This window comes from Dasypus novemcinctus, chromosome 7 (assembly GCF_030445035.2).
Source record: "Dasypus novemcinctus isolate mDasNov1 chromosome 7, mDasNov1.1.hap2, whole genome shotgun sequence".
In the NCBI taxonomy this organism is placed as follows: domain Eukaryota; kingdom Metazoa; phylum Chordata; class Mammalia; order Cingulata; family Dasypodidae; genus Dasypus; species Dasypus novemcinctus.
Window position 1 is genome coordinate 10,165,104 of NC_080679.1, and position 16,696 is coordinate 10,181,799.

The 16,696-nt window shown below is 38.3% G+C and overlaps 1 protein-coding gene across 3 annotated transcripts; it reads left to right on the top strand.

The window, feature by feature from the left end:
• Window positions 1-1,725: 1,725 nt before the first annotated feature.
• On the top strand, window positions 1,726-14,657 carry USP40 (ubiquitin specific peptidase 40). Of its 3 annotated transcripts, none has more exons than XM_058299869.2 (6): window positions 1,726-1,856; window positions 2,916-3,135; window positions 4,925-4,992; window positions 8,172-8,285; window positions 10,850-11,014; window positions 12,720-14,657. In XM_058299869.2, the coding sequence occupies exons 2-6, from the start codon at window positions 2,937-2,939 to the stop codon at window positions 12,906-12,908; spliced, it is 735 nt and encodes a 244-aa protein (XP_058155852.1). In that variant the 5' UTR covers window positions 1,726-1,856; window positions 2,916-2,936; the 3' UTR covers window positions 12,909-14,657. The 3 variants fall into 3 exon arrangements, with proteins under 3 accessions (XP_058155852.1, XP_058155853.1, XP_058155851.1); XM_058299868.2 differs by having other exon boundaries at window positions 1,823-1,931; window positions 12,720-12,923; XM_058299870.2 differs by lacking the exon at window positions 10,850-11,014 and having other exon boundaries at window positions 12,720-12,923.
• Window positions 14,658-16,696: the final 2,039 nt, after the last annotated feature.

Genomic DNA, 16,696 nt, shown 5'->3' on the forward strand with positions numbered 1-16,696 from the left:
ATTAGTATTAACTAATACGAGAGCTGTAAGAGCAAATAAAGCACAGCTCCTGACTTGGAGATACTAACAAAGTGATCAGATCTGACTATGCCAGAAATATGTGCTACCTACAAGAGATGTTCATGTTATCCTGAAGGCCTAAAGAAAAAAAAGATTGTATCTTCTTTAGAGAGATCTGGACTATTTTTTATGGATGAGTTTGAGATGGGCTTTTATGCTTAATAGGACTGAAGACTGGATGTGGAAGGACAGACATGCCTTGCAGAGGGGACAACATGAACTAAATCACAGATACAAAAAAGTATATGACACATTTGGAAATATTGACTTGATAACTGGTGAGCAGTGAGAAATACATTATGAAAAGAGTGTTGGGACCATATTATGGTGGAGTAAGAATGTCACAATGAAGGTTTCTACCATAGCCATGGAGAATCATTGAAGGTTCTTTGGCAGGGAAGTGTGAGCTCAAAGTGCAGCTTGGAAGCATTGTAGGAGGGGTTGGATAAAATGAGAGTCCATTTAAAAGGTTGTCGTCCTAATGCACATGAAACAATTAGGGTCCAATGAGAAGAGAGTGAGCCAGAGAAATAGAGGAAGCATTATCCAGGCAATACTTTTAGTTGCATGGTGGATTCATGGACAAAAGACAAAGTTTCAAAGATAGCTCCAAGACTGATTCTGGAAAAGGGGAAGAACAGTGGTTCTAAGAAGCCCTTCATTCATTTGACAAGTATTTATTAATATTAAGATACTGCTATGAGCCAGACTGTTGAGCTTGCTAGGGATACAGCTATAAACAAGGTAAAGCCGTGTCCTTGACGAGCTTACCTTCTGGGAGTGATTCTTGGTCAGGGAAGGGCAGCTTTCAGAATGCCCACTCCTAGGACCAGAGTGGATGAAGCACATCAGGCAAAAGATAAGTAGTCAAAAGGGCAGAAAGAGAAGCAGTGGAATAGAACACCATGGAAATGAGGGAGGACAGTGAGAAAGTAGGAGGCTGCTGCTAAGAACAGACTATTCCCATGATGATCTCCTAGAGTAGTCCTTTTGCCTCCCAGCTGGTCCAACCACCAGTCCATTCACTATCTACACTTCCTGAACATTCCAGCCATGCAAATCTTCCATGCGAATGTTCCAAATACAAATTCCTCAGGTTGGCATCCACTTTGACTCCCGCCCTTCCAACTGTATCTATTACTGTTGCTGTTCTCAAGTCTTTAGTTGAAGTCAACAATTTTCTCCCTGGGTCTTTCATTCATTCCTGGATGGACGCTAGATTTACCAGAAGCTGAGCCCCAACAGGCTATTGAAACAGTTCACTGAAGGTGGGAAAGCAGGCAGGAGGGGATAATTTTGAAATATTTTGAATGTACTTCTATGTATGCTACTTACTGTTGGTGGAGTCAAAATAAACGTTGAGGGGGTTATAAAGGCTGAGGGGAATGTGGAGCATTTTCCAGAGTTGTTGAGGGTACTTCGCAACCCTGAAGCCCTACCCAACTCTCCCATGAATAGACAACTAGGGAATTGGCCGTGGTAAAAGACAAGGGCTCTTTATATACCACACCGTAGCTCGACTCGCGAACCCACCAGAGGAGGGTAAGGCAAGTCCTGCCCTTTCGTCCCCTGCGACCAAACTCTCCGGGCCAAAGAACCACATTGCCCATAAGGCCGCGCGCGAAAGGCCGGCGCTCCCGCGGGGCATCCTGGGAGGCCTAGTCCGCGCGTCCTATAAATCTCGCCCGCGCCTCGCCACGGGAGATCCGCCCTCGCCAACGTGGTGGCGCTCGGCCTGGGCGTGTTCGTTCGCTTCGAGTCTGACCCGGGGCGGGGATTTGGGCTTTAGGCAGTCAGTAAGTGGGGCCGACGGCAGGGAAGCGCGGGAGGGACGTGGGAGGCCAGGGACTGCGTTGGCGGCACAGTCTGAGGTGAGCGAGGCGGGTAGCAGCTCGGGCCTGCCCCGGGACGCGGCGCTGCCCTGGCGGCCGGTCCGCTGTACCTGCTCGCGGGGGCGTCTGCGTAGTCGCGCCTCCCAGTTTCCTGGTGTCTTGGAAGGACGAAGGACCCGGGTTTCGGCCTTGGAGTGGGGGGAACAGGAATCCAGGCCGCGAGCTCAAAGCCAGACTTCCGAATTCCATTTCTGCTTTTCTTTTGAGGAGGGTGGGAAAGGAAAATCATTGCATTCCGGAGCGTTTCCTGTCATTTAGACACTGGCTTGGGCTCTTAGCAGCCCTCATCCCCGAATGACTCATTGTCACATCCAATGTGAGACCTTGAGCAGGTCACCTAGGTACGCAAGGGTGACGCTTGGATCACGGATACGTATTGTAGGGCTTTTTAGGTCTATCATTTTAAAGCCTTTCTTATCAGGGACCTTGCCCTGGCTCTCCAACACTAGACTGCTCTTTGAAAAAAAGAGTCATTTATCTTTTTTTGCCCTAATCTGGTAAAAGCACTGAAGAGTGTGAGAAGCAGAGTTTATAGGAAGCGATTGGTGGACCCAAGGCTCCTGTCAAGTCGCAGAATCTAGGATTGGCGATTCTGTGCTGGTTGCCATCCTCGCAGTGGGTTAGCTGTGAGGCGTTTTTTAGTGATGCGAATATGCCTTTTAAAAGTCAATTGTCATTTACTATGGGTCACACCCTTTCATTATGTCATTTAACTGAAATGACCTTGCGTGGTTAGTGGTATCCTGTTTTACATACAAGAAAATAGGTGAAGCCCCCCGTGTGGCCCAGGTAAGTAGGAGCCAGACAGGGATTTAAAAAAAAAAAAAAAAGTCCAAAGTCCAAACTTCTAACGAAAAGCTTAAAATAGTTATTCCAAGTATAAGGTAGGGAGGTTTAGGGACAATGTGTTTTAAAAATAAAAGCATATATATAACATGTTTATTGTTTTGTTTTGTTTTTTAGGGATAGTATTATAGTTCCACAATGTTTGGGGACCTATTTGATGAGGATTATTCCAGTGTGTCAAATAGTCAGTATGGAAAAGGGACAAAATTAAAGACTAAATCTTTGGAGCCACCCGCACCTAGAGAATTCACCAATTTAAGTGGAATCAGAAATCAGGGTGGAACGTGTTACCTTAATTCTCTTCTTCAGACTCTTCATTTCACACCTGAATTTAGAGGTACGGTATAGGATATGCGTTTGCTTAGTAATATGTAGTCATCTTTACATGCAATTAATTATGCAAAGTCGCAATTAGACAACATATCTTAAAGGTATATACCACAGTATGTGTTTATTGTTAGAAATGTAAAATGTAAACTTTGGTAATTCTCTTTGCAGAGGAATGTGAACCTCCTTAAATGATCTTATATATATTCTGTGTGAGCACAGTAATATTTAGTAATAAGAGCAAAAAAATAAGGCAATGTATTTCTTTTAGAATTCCCATAAAGTACAACATAAAGTACAAGATACTTGTCTTGATGCCAGCTTTTATTATTTTTCCATTAGTTATATTTTTAAGTTTTAAAACTTCACTAATGTAACAACCACTTAAGCCAGTGTTACCCAAACAATTACATCCTGCTTTTTGGAGCAGGGAAAGTTATCACATTATTTATACAGATCCACAATTGTTTATCTCCAGTTTCGAAATCTTGATCTCAGAACTTGTCTTGATGTGGGGCTATTTATAGTCCTTATCTCATTTGGGTGAATACTCTTACATTTATTAAAGGAATACTAATCTGTGGGATTAATGGATACTGACTAGTGCAGACCCTGCTGGGCATGCAATGTAATATATATAATCCTTCATAATACCTTTGTAAAATTGGAATTTTGAATTCCAAAGCCCCAAGGATTATAGATAAGGGATTTATGCAAGGAACAGAAACCCACTTAAATTAGCTCAATTAAAGAGGAGTTTATTTTTAAAATGTAGGAGAATCTCCCAGAAACCAACTAAAGGAAACCAGACACAGGCCATTTTCCTCTTCAGCAAAGGAAATTGCCAGCCACCCACATGGTTTAGCATCTTAGTGTGGTTTGTGCCCTCCTCCTTAAGGTTTGGCATGAGTCCTAATGCTGCTTGAGGGGGAGGTTTAATTTGAAAGGGGTAAGGACTGACAGAAAACTGGAGGAAAATAATTTTGGGACTTTCTGGAATAATATTTTAAGGGGCAGGGTTAGTAGATTGAACTCTGAGTACAGTGTAGCTGAAAGTAGGGGGAGATGATTGTGAAAGTCCTTGTATGGCTTTGTGGTTTATAATTCCCATTTCTGCCCTCCCTGGTTCCATCACCCAGGAGGAAAATAACATACATTATAACAGTAACTCAGTAAAGCAGTAGTTTTCAATGAGAAGGTAATACCAACTCCATCCCTTCTCTCCCTGAAGTATCTCAAAGTTTCTCAGTAGGAGTTCTATCTAGGTTTGGAACAAACTTCCCAAAAGATTCAGATATGCCCCATTGGGTGGAATCCTAGATCTTGGGTGAAAATTTTCTTGAGACTATTACTGGGTTGCCAACTTTTTATTTTTCCAAGTAAGTTGACTACTGTCTGCTATTACCCTCAACAAAAAAGACATTTTCATTTTAACACGAAAAAAAGAGAAAGAGCATGAACTTGGGGAATGTTTTACTTTCTAGCAAAGAGCGGTTGGCAGCCTTACATAGAGTATGTACAGGGTAAAATAATGTTATACAAAAGTAAAATGTGTAGATTAATGGTATAAGTACTGATACAATTATATTTCTGAATCTTGAACTGATGTTATTTAATGGTATTTTGGCTTTTTTTTTAAAAGATTTATTTATCTATTTATTTCTCTCCCCTCCCCCCCCACCCTGATTGTCTGTTCTCTGTGTCTATTTGCTATGTCTTCTTTGTCCGCTTCTGTTGTTATTTTGGCTTTCTAAAATGAAATAACGTTATTTACATCTGTGATTCTCCTTTATGTTTAGAAGCTTTATTTTCTCTTGGTCCAGAAGAGCTTGGTTCTCTGGAGGATAAGGAAAAGCAGGATGCAAAGGTATTAATCTGATTTACAGAAGGCTTTGGGAATATTGAGGAAATATTTTTCAAGGGAGGAATTAAGTTCCATATTCACAGAAAACAATCATTTTTTAAATTATCAAATGTGGTTTTCCTTTTCAAAAAACAAATTGACCTATACCTTATTGGCAATGGAGTTTTCCTTCCAAAAAATTACTTTTTCAAATATAATGCTACTGCTGCTTTATAAACATGCCTCACTCTCCATTGTGTTTATTCTTTCTTCTGGTGAAGGAGATACTTATAACTCATTCATACTAGTCTACCATAAAACCTATTAAATGCACTTACTTGTAATAAAAAATAAATAGACATTAGTATTGGTATTCTGGAAATAAGTTGAGTATGGTTTTGATTTATTCTGCATGCTACTGTGGTGAAATTTTATTTAAAATGAAGATCTAATTGTGGTCTTCTCCTGCTTAAAAATCATTCATAAGTTCCTAATTGTTTTTGGGAAAACTTCTTTCATGATCCATCTCAGCGCTTCTCAAACACCTGTGTGGCAAAGGACCAGTTTTTATGTGCATGTGTGTATGTGTGTTTTAATTTTCAACCTTTTGTGGTGCATTACTTTTGTAAAATATTTTTTAAATGCCTTGGCAAGGTCATATTGCCATAAGTTTCTAAATGGGTATCATCATTCCAGAATTTATTTCATAGTCTGGTTCTTGAACCACATTGAATCTGTCCCTAAGTGGCCCTGTTCAGTCTGTCCACATGCCACTTTTCTATCTTGCTTTATACCCTTGGCCCTCACCAAAGCCTCTAAGGCAGGAACGGGCTTGGAGTAGCAGAAAGAAAGTGAGGCAAGGTACATTCAGCCTACTAAATGTCAGAGCTTCAAAGTGAGATATTTGTGACTGGAAATGCCTACCTAGGGAGTATATCTGTATCTGACATAATTTGGAGAAAGAATGAACTATTTTAGAGATTTTAATTACTGTGAGTCTGTAATCATTTGGGTGGTTTATTAAGATAACTGGAGTTTTAATATTGATCTGAACTATGCTGTGGTTAAAAAAAAAAATTCCAGATAAAACTTTTTGGATTGAATTAGAATTTTCAAAGAAAAACGAAATCTTTTTTTTTTTTAAGATTTTATCTATTTATTTATTTATTTATTTCTCCCCCTCCGTAGTTATTTGTGCTTGCTGTCTGCTCTTTCTGTCTGTCTTCTTTTTAGGAGGCAGCAGAAACTGAACCTGGGGCCTCCCATTTGGGAGAGAGGCACCCAGTTGCTTGAGCCTCCTCCACTCCCTGCTTATTGTGTCTCTCATAGTGTTTCCTTGTTGTGTCTCCTCATTGCAACATCTTGCTCCGAGGACATCTTGTTGCATCGGGAACTGAACCTGGGACTGCCCGTGTGGTAGGCGGGCACCCAATTGCTTGAGCCACATCCACTTCCCTGAAAAACTGAATCTTAATTTATACATCCTCTATAATAGGATATTTATATAAGCTTCTTCCTGAGTGAACTGAGTCAATTCTGACCTCAAACTAATTGTAGAAGATACGAGGAGACTGTTAGGCTGGTGCAAAAGTAATTGCAGTTTTGCATTGTTGAAATTTGCCATTTGATATTGACATGCATTCTTAAATAAATATGGTTTTGTTATACCTCATTTTAATGTGCATTTCTCTCTTTTTCGTTAATGATTTATTTGCTATGTATATTTATTTTAGACTGTGGAAATGATGTTAGGCAAAAAGCAAATTCGAGTGATTTTCTTATTTGAGTTAAAAATGGGTCATAAAACAGCAGAGATAACTTGCACCATCAACAGTGCATTTGGCCAGGATCTGCAAATAAATGTACAGTGCAGTGGTGGGTTCAAGAAGTTTTGCAGAGGAGATGAGAGCCTTGAAGATGAGGAGCATAGTAGCTAGCCATTGGAAGTTGACAAAGACCAGTTGAGAGCAATCATTGAAGCTGATCTTACAACTACACGAGAAATTGCCGAAGAACTCAGTGTTGACCATTCTATGGTCATTCGACATTTGAAGCAAATTGGAAAGGTGAGCTGACTGAAAATTTTAAAAATCATCATTTTGAAGTGTTGTCTTCTCTTATTCTACACAATAGCGAAGCATTTCTCGATTGGATTGTGATGTGCGATAAAAAGTGGATTTTGTATGACAACCGGCGATGACCAGTTCAGTGCTTGGACCAAGAGGAAGCTCCAAAGCACTTCCTAAAGCCAAACTTGTACCAAAGAAAGGTCATGGTCACTGTTTGGTGGTCTCCTGCTGGTCTGATCCACTATAGCTTTCTGAATCCTGGCAAAACCATTTTATCTGAGAAGTATGCTCAGCAAATCAGTGAGATGCACTGAAAACTGCAACGCCTGCCGCTGGCATTCATCAACAGAAAAGGCCCAATTCTTCCCACGACAATGCCTGACTGCACGTTGCACAACTGTTTAAACAGTTGAACGAACTGGGCTATGAAGTTTTGCCTCGTCCACCATCTCCAGCTGACCTCTCACAAACCAACTACCACTTCTTCAAACATCTCAACAACTTTTTGCAGAGAAAGCACTCCACAACCAGCAGGATGCAGATAATGCTTTCCAAGAGTTTGTTGAATCCTGAACCATGGATTTTTATACTTCAGGAATAAACAAACTTATTTCTTGCTGGCAAAAATGTGTTGTTGTAATGATTCCTATTTTGATTAATAAAGATGTGTTTGAGCCTACTTTTTTTAAAAAGATTTTTTATTAGTAGTAGTATTTTTTTTATTTATTTCTCTCCCTTTCCCCACCTTCCCCCCACCCAGTTGTTTGCTGTCTGTGTTCATTCACTGTGTGTTCTTCTGTGTCCAATTATATTCTTGTCAGCGGCACCGGGAATCTGCGTCTCTTTTTGTTGCGTCATCTTGCTGTGTCAGCTCTCCATGTGTGCTGGGCGGCTCTCCTTACAGGGCGCACTCCTTGTGCGTGGGGCTCCCCTACACAGGGGACACCCCTGTGTCGCACAGCGCTCCTTGCACACATCAGTACTGCGCGTTGTGAGCCTACTTTTATGATTTAAAACATATGGTCCAAAATCACAGTTCCTTTTGCACCAACCTAATAGTGTGAAGCTCTTTTTTAAAAGCTCTAAACTACATTTATAAGACTTAATTTAGAAATGCATTTGTTTCTCCTTCAGGTGCGAATCATACCTTTACAGCTGCAGCGGTTGTTTGCTCAGCTTCTGCTGTTAGATCAGGAAGCTGCATCCACAACAGACCTCACTGACAGTTTTGGGTGGACCTGCAATGAGGTACGAAGGTTAGCTTCTCTAAGGAAAATCTACTAGTGATAAAGAGCAAACACTGATTTAATATGTTATCTAATTACCTCTACTTTTTCCTTAGGGTCTCAAGATACTGTTTGTTTCTGCCTCACTTTAAAAAATTGTAAGCCAGAAATGTATTTTAACTACTTGTTGTACGCAGGACTTTATGAGTAGCTATGATTTTGGGGTGGGGAAAAGGTGGTGGGTACAGGAAAAGTATAAGAGCTCGTTTTTTCATTTTTTGCCCTGAAAATCTTTGTAGTCTAGATGAGATACAACATATATTGCATGGAAATTTCTTACCATTTATGTAACAGACTGCTGATCAGCCTTTTAGTCTTTGACTAGCAATGAATAAATGAAATGACAAGTAAATGAAATGAAAAAATTCTGTCTGCCGTTGTGAGGTACTTTTGTGTTTGAGTCTGGGTGTTCTAACTTGAACATTTGCTTCAAGGAAAACAGTGAAACCATTCTCAGCAGGACTTTTCATTTTTCCTGCCCTGACTTTTTCTTGACGTTCTTTAATATGTGATCATTCTCTCGTTTTTTTGTTTGAGTTCCTGAAAGATTTTCTATTTATACAAATAATAAATATTTGTCAGCAATGAGTAGAGGTGCTCATTTTTAATATCAGTGATCAAAACCAAACAAAAACCAAGTAGACTGCATTTTATGGAATACATATATTTCTGCAAAGACAGAGGTATTGAAACTATCACAGAATACAGAGAGGCATTGATGGGAGCAAAGCCGTATTGCTTCAAGAATAAGCTCTGAACTCTGGTCTTCTAATCTGGAACACTCCTTAACAATGGGATGCCTATGGTTAAAGAGATAGGGCACAGGCTTGAAGTAGAACGGGGTGATAATACAGTCCCTAAGCAGTATGTGCTAAGTTTCTGGTGCTTAGGGTTAATTCTTTTCTCGCCCACCCCACCCCCACCCCTTTTTAAAATAAGTGCATTTTTGAGATATAATTCACAAATCATAAAATTCATTCCTTTAAAGTCTATAATTCAGTGTTTTTTAGTATTTTCATAGAATTGCACAACCATTTCCACAATCAATTTTAGAATATTTTCTCTACCCCAGAAGGAAACTTCACACCTTTTAGTAGTCACTCCCCATTCCCTCCTCTCACAGTCTCTAGAAACCACAAATGTACTTTCTCTTTATGTGGTTTGCGTATTCTGGACATTTCATGTAAATGGAATCATACAATATGTGCTATTTTGCGACTGGCTTCTTTTACTTAGCTGATGTTTTCAAGGTTCATTCATGTTGTAGCATGTATCAGAACTTCATTCCTTCTTATGGCTGAATAATATTCATGATATGGATAGACTATATTTTATTTATTCATCATCAGATGATGGATTTCCCTTTGTTTTTATTAGAGCTTCCAGTACGTTTCTGGTTTCATGGATATTAAAGGTGTGAAAACCTTTTTTATTAAGCAAAATATTTCAGGAAACATCTAGGAATGGAGCTACAATGGTACAACAGAGTCTCTGAGGCACCTTTGCAAAATTTAGGATTGTTTAGAAATAGAACTTTAAAACTGAAGATTTTCTATACTGTCAGAGCCAGTGATAATGGGACACATCTCATATGCTAGAAGAAAAAGATCCTGAGTCCCACATCTTGATCCAACTTTCATCCACCTTATCTGTTTCTCTTCATACAGCACTTATTTTTTAAATTGTCTTTTCTCACTGCCTTTATTTCTACATCTTGTAATTGTTCTACCTGGTCTCTACCTTTCTTGTCGAAGTCATTAATGACATTGTGGTGCCAAGTCCAGGAGATGCTTCTCTATTCTCAGCTTCATGAGCTTTCAGTAGCATTCACCACCCCCTCCTAAAGTACTGTCTCTTTGTGGTTCACATGACTTCGCACTCCCATGGTTCTCTCCAGCTCCTTTTCCTTGTGTTCCTTTACTTGTCTTCCTCTTCTTCTCCACTTCCAATGTTGACATGCCTCTCGGCTTTGATTTATAAAATATTCTAAAGGAGTAGTTCAGTCTCTTTAAACACAGCTACATGACTCAACAGATTAAGGCAAGTTCCATCAGGAATATTCCTCAGTATCACTGTGTTACTCTTCTTTCAGTTGGTCTACAGTTCAAAGCAGTAAATTCCAATTCTTTTTAAATGTGCTCATTTAGACTGTTAACTGATTGTGTGATCTGAGTGCAGTTTCTTTGTGCGCACACTGCCCGCATAAACAGGTTTATGCTTGTTGGGTTCCTTTCTTCTTTCCAGGGCACTGCCTCATGTGTAATTCCCCACAAGAATAAATGCACTTTCTTGTTTTAAAGTAAGATGAGTTATATGTACACACTAGTAATGTTTTCTTATAGTATTGATAAAAATAGTGAGCTCAAGTATTAACCTGCTCTCAGCTGGTTTTGAAAAGTCATTCTCTCTGATCAAAGCTTACCTTTGGATTGCTTGATAAATCTTGTATTTTTTTAGCATTATTTTTTAATCTGTTTTTAAAAATTGGAAGGACGAAACTGCATTTAAAAGTTACCTGTCTTATAGGAAGTGAGACAACATGATGTGCAAGAACTGACTCGAATTCTATTCAGTGCTTTGGAAACTTCTTTAGTTGGGACCTCTGGCCATGACCTCATTAATCGTCTGTATCATGGAACCATTGTTAACCAGGTTGTTTGTAAAGAATGTGGGAATATCAGTGAAAATCAGGTGAATATGTAAGGGTGTTTTAGTAGTAAATTTTATCACAAATTACAATTTGTAATTAAATCTATAACCAATAATACCACATAAGGATAAAGTATTACTAGTAATACTTTTATAATTTTTTTACTCACTTTCTGCTTCTCATCAGTTTATAATTTGTATTTATTCATATAAGCCAAAGCAAATATCTCAAATCTGTACAAATCTTTTATTCAGTAATCTAATGTGTGGAAGAAGATATGGGGGTAGTGTTTACAAATAAAAGACTGACCTCATGAGAGAAGCCAATATCATGGTTGGGTGGTTGGAATATTATAAAGAAAATTAATTAGGGAAGTAACAGAAGTAGAGAATACTGAGGAGTGTTTAAATTGACATTTATAATTAAATATTGGATTTAGTTTATAAATGTCCTTCAGAAATTTCATTTGTACATGCATTCTTATGTGAGCTATTATAATCCTGTTTTCACTAGTATAATCTCCAATTCTTTGTAATGACATAGATTGTCCATTTGATCTAATTGGAATTAGAAATTGGAAGTTTGCTCATGTACATATAATAATCTCTGTCTGCACCACGAATCTTATACAGCAGACAGGGTTATTACCAAGCAGCCATCCTTTAATACAAATCTCCTTGTGTTACAGCAAGAGTTATAGAAACTTTATGTTTTTGACTGTATGAATAAAATATTAATTAAATGCCATTGTCCAAACGTTGAATTAATTCCTTTTTTGGAATGTGTGTGTGTATACTTTTTTATTTTTTTAAAGAAAGATTTGGGAATAAAAATACTTCTGGGTCCTTACTACCTGGACTTTGGTCAGCATAGTTTAGAAATCATTAAGATGTTGTATGTGTCTTTGAATTACTGTATGATTTGACTTACTATGAATTACTGTGTGATTGACTTAACTATAATAATTTGCAAAGTAACTTCAAAAAATATATAAAAGCAATGATAAATTATAGACATTAGCTTTTTACATATATATTATAATCTATATATGTTATTATTATTAAGATTTCCATCATGAACTACCTAGTGTCCTATTAGTTTACAGTTCCCATAATAACTTAAAATAAATGCTACTGAGCACACACAGAAAACTATATGATTTAAACTTGTCGATAGTAAGTGTTTATTACTAAAAATGTATTGTAGTACAAATGTAGTTATAATAGAACTGATAAGTTCTCTTTTTACAAAATCTCCTCCTCTTAATTTTTATAGAAATACCTTTTTATCCTGGCTCAAAATAATTTTTTACCTGTAAGTTTCTCAATATTTTAAACCATCTAGCCTGAGAAGATGAGGAAATAGAATTTACATTAGAAAATTCAACCCTGCCCTTGCTCTTGCATTCCAAAATAATAACTGATGAGCCTTGCAAATCTACACTTCTGAATTCAGATATGTGTTCAGTGGTCTGTTTTGTTTCCTGATAAGTTTTATTATATTTACAGCAAATTGTTAAACTTGTTTCTTTAAGAATTCTTGTGATATATCTTAAGCTAAATTACAGTTTTTGATTTAGGAAGAAGGATAATTTAGTGTTAAGAATTTTCCAGTGTCTGTTTGGGAAACCCGCATCTCCCAATATGTATGTGTTTTACAGAAAAAAATATCTGATTAGTCCATTTATGAGTTGTGAACTCCATGAAATCATTTGTTTTTTCAAAATTATTTTCATTTATGTTTCAGGAAGACTTCTTAGATCTAACAGTAGCAGTCAAAAATATGTCTAGTTTGGAAGATGCACTCTGGAACATGTATGTAGAAGAGGAAGTTTTTGACTATGACAACTTGTACCACTGTAGAACTTGTGACAGACTGGTTAAAGCAGTAAAGGTAAAGATAAATGCTCTGCCTTTTCCCAGACTGCTCACCTAGTACTTCATAGCGGAAAGATCTTTCATTGACAATGATTAACTATGACGATTGAAAAGACATTTATGTTTTAAGTGTCTGTACTTTCATTTGATTTTTTCTTTTTTAATTAGAGAAGTTGTAGGTTTACAGGAAAAGAGCATGCCGAAAAGAGTTTCCATGTACCCTGGCTATTGTTAGCACCATTCATTTGTGTGATATATTTGTTACAATTGATGAAAGAATATTAATAATTGTACTATGAACTATAGTCCATGGTTTACATTAGGGTTCATTGTTTGTATTGTATAATCCTATGTTGTTTTTTCAAAAAATTTATTTTAACATAGATATACAGTCTAAAAATTTCCATTTTAACTACATTCAAATATATATTTCAAAGCTGTTAATTATGTTCACAATATTTTGCTGTTGTGACCACCATCATCAAAACTGTTCCATCGCTCCAAATAGAAACTTTAATTTAAGCATTAACTCCCCATTTTCTACCTCATCTGACCCCTGGTAACCTATATTCGAATTTCTGACTCTGAGTTTAACCCAAGTAGAAATTCTGTATAATTTAAGCATTAAATCTTCATTCTCTATCCCTGGTCCAGCCCCTGGTAGCCTTTATTGTAGAATCTGGCTCTGTGAGTTTGCTTATTCTAATTATTTCCTATCAGTCAGGTTATACAATATTTGTCCTTTTATGCCTGGCTTATTTCACCAACATTGTTGTTTTCAAGGTTCATCCATGTTGTGTGTATTTGAACTTCACTCCTTTTTATAGCTGAATAATATTACATTGTATGTATATACTACATTTTATTTATCCCATTCATCCATTGATGGACACGTGGGTTGCTTCCATATTTGGCAGTCATGAATAATGCTGCTATGAACATTTGTGTGCAAATATCTCTTTGAGTCCCTATTTTCATTTCTTTTGAGTATATATCTAGAAGTGGGATTGTCACGTCGTATAGTAATTCTATAATTAACTTTCTGAGGAACTGCCAAATTATTGTCCATAGCAGCTGCACCATTTTACATTCCCACCAACAGTGAGTGTGTGTTTCTTTTTCTCTACATCCTCTCCAATACACATAATTTTCTGTTTTTTTTTTTTATAGTAGCAATTATTAAGGTGTGAAATGATATCTGCTTGCAGTTTTGATTTTCATCTGCTTTTTGGCCACTTGTATATTTTCTTTGGAGAAATGTCTTTTGCCCTTTTTTTAAAAATTAATTTTTTATCTCTCTCCCCTTCCCCCCCCACCGTTGTCTGCTCATGTCCATTCACTGTGTCTTCTTCTGTGTCTGTTTGCATTCTTGTCATGTGGGACTGAGAAGCTGTTGCTTTTTTGTTGCTATCATCTTACTGGGTCAGCTTTCCATATGTGTGGTGCCACTCCTGGGCAGGCTGTGCTTTTTTCATGTGGGGCGGCTCTCCTTATGGGGCGCACTCCTTGTGCGGCAGTACTGCGCGTGGGCCACCTCACCACACAGGTCAGAAGGCCCTGGGTATAGAACCCTGGACCCTCTGTATGGTAGGCAGATACTCTGTCTGTTGAGCCACAGCCGCTTCCCTCTTTTGCCCATTTTTTAATTGAGTTGTTTGTCTTTTTGTTGTTGACTTGTAGAATTTCTTTTTATATTTTGGATGTGAAACTCTTATTGGATATGTGGTTTACAAATATTATTTCCATTCTGTAGTTTTCTTTTTACTTTCCTGATAAAGTCCTTTGATTAATAAAAGTTCTTAATTTTGATGAGGTCCCATATATCTCTTTCTTTTCATTACTTGTGCTCTGGGTGTAAAGCCTAAGAAACCGTTGCCTTCCACAGAGTCCTAGAGATACTTCCCTACGTTTTATTCTAGGAGTTTGATAGTTCTAGGTCTTATGGTTGGGTCTTTGATCCATTTTGAGTTGATTTTTATATATGTTGTGAGGTAGGGTCTTCCCCCTTTTTAAAAGTGGAAATCCAGTTTTCCCAGCACCAATTGTTGAAGAGACTGTTCTTTCCCAGTTGACTAGATCTGTCAAAATTCACTTGGCCACAAATGTGAAGGCTGATTTCAGAGTTCTCAGTTCAGTTCCACTGGTATTTGTCCTTGTGCCAGTACCATGCTGTTTGGATTACTGTGGCTTTGTAATAAGTTTTAAGATCAGGAAGTCCGAATCATCCAATTTTATTTTGCTTTTTTCAAGGTAGCTTTAGCTATTCAGGTCCCCTTACCCTTCCATATAAATTTAATGATTGACTTCTCCATTTCTACAAAGAAGGTTATTGGAATTTTGATTGGGATTGCATTGAATCTGTATATTATTGGGGGTAGGATTGACATCTTAATGATATTTAATTTTCCATTCCATAAACACAGAATGCCCTTCTGTTTATTTAGGTCATTGTATTAGTCAGCCAAAGGGGTGCTGATGCAAAATACTGGAAATCGGTTGGTTTTTATACAGGGTATTTTTTGGGAGTAGGAGCTTACAGATACCAGGCCATAAAGCATAAGTTACTTCCCTTACCAAAGTCTGTTTCCACATGTTGGAGCAAGATGGCTGCTGACACCTGCCATGGTTCAGGCTTCTTGGGTTCCTCTCGTCCCAGGTCTTGCTTCTCTCTGAGCTCAGGGTTCCTCTCTTTCCACAGCTTGCTTCTTTCCAGGCTCAGGGTTCCTCTCTTCTGGGGGCTTGCTTCTCTTTCTTCTGTGTGCTTACTTCCTGGGGCTCCAGCTTAAGACTTCAGCATCAAACTCCAACATCAAAACTTCAACATTAAAAACCCTCCTTCGTGGGTGGCGGACTTGGCTCACTGGTTAGGGCATCCATCTACCACATGGGAGGCCCGCGGTTCAAACCCCGGACCTCCTTGACCTGTGTGGAGCTGGCATGTGCGCAGTGCTGATACGCGCAAGGAGTGCCATGCCACGTAGGGGTGTCCCCGCGTAGGGGAGCCCCACGTGCAAGGAGTGTGCCCATAAGGAGAGCCACCCAGCACGAAAGAAAGTGCCGCCTGCCCAGGAATGGCACTGCACACGCGGAGAGCTGACACAACAAGATGACACAACAAAAAGAAACACAGATTCCCATGCCGCTGACAACAACAGAAGCAGACAAAGAAGACGCAGCAAAGAGACACACAGAACAGACAACTGGGGTGGGGGTGGGGGGGAAGGGGAGAGAAATAAATAAATAAATTTTTTAAAAAACACACACAAAAAAACCCTCCTTCATCATCCTTTTATCTGTGAGTCCCCACCCACCAACGGTTGGGACTCAACACCCTCCTGATGTGGCCCAATCAAAGCCCTAATCATAATTTAATCACACCCAGGTACAGACCAGTTTACAAACATAATCCAATATCTACTTTTGGAATTCATAACTATATCAAACTGCTACAGTCAGTCATCTTGGATTTCTTTTAGCAATGTTTTATAGTTTTCTATGTATGAGTCCTTTACACCCTTGGTTAGATTTATTCCTAGATATTTGATTATTTTAGTTGCTATTTTAAATGGAATTTTTTTTCTTTATTTCTGTTCTTCTCATTGTTCATTGCTTGTGTATGGAAACACTACTAATTTTTGGATGTTGATCTTATACCCTGCCACTTTGCTAAGTTCATTTATTAGTTCTAGGAGCTTCGTTAGGGATTTTTTAGGATTTTCTGTATATAAGGTTATATTATCTGCAGATAGGGAAAGTTTTGCGTCTTTTTTTCTTTTTGTCTAATTGCTATGGCAAGAACTTCTAGTACAATGTTGAATAACAGTGACAGTGGGCAGACTTGTCTTG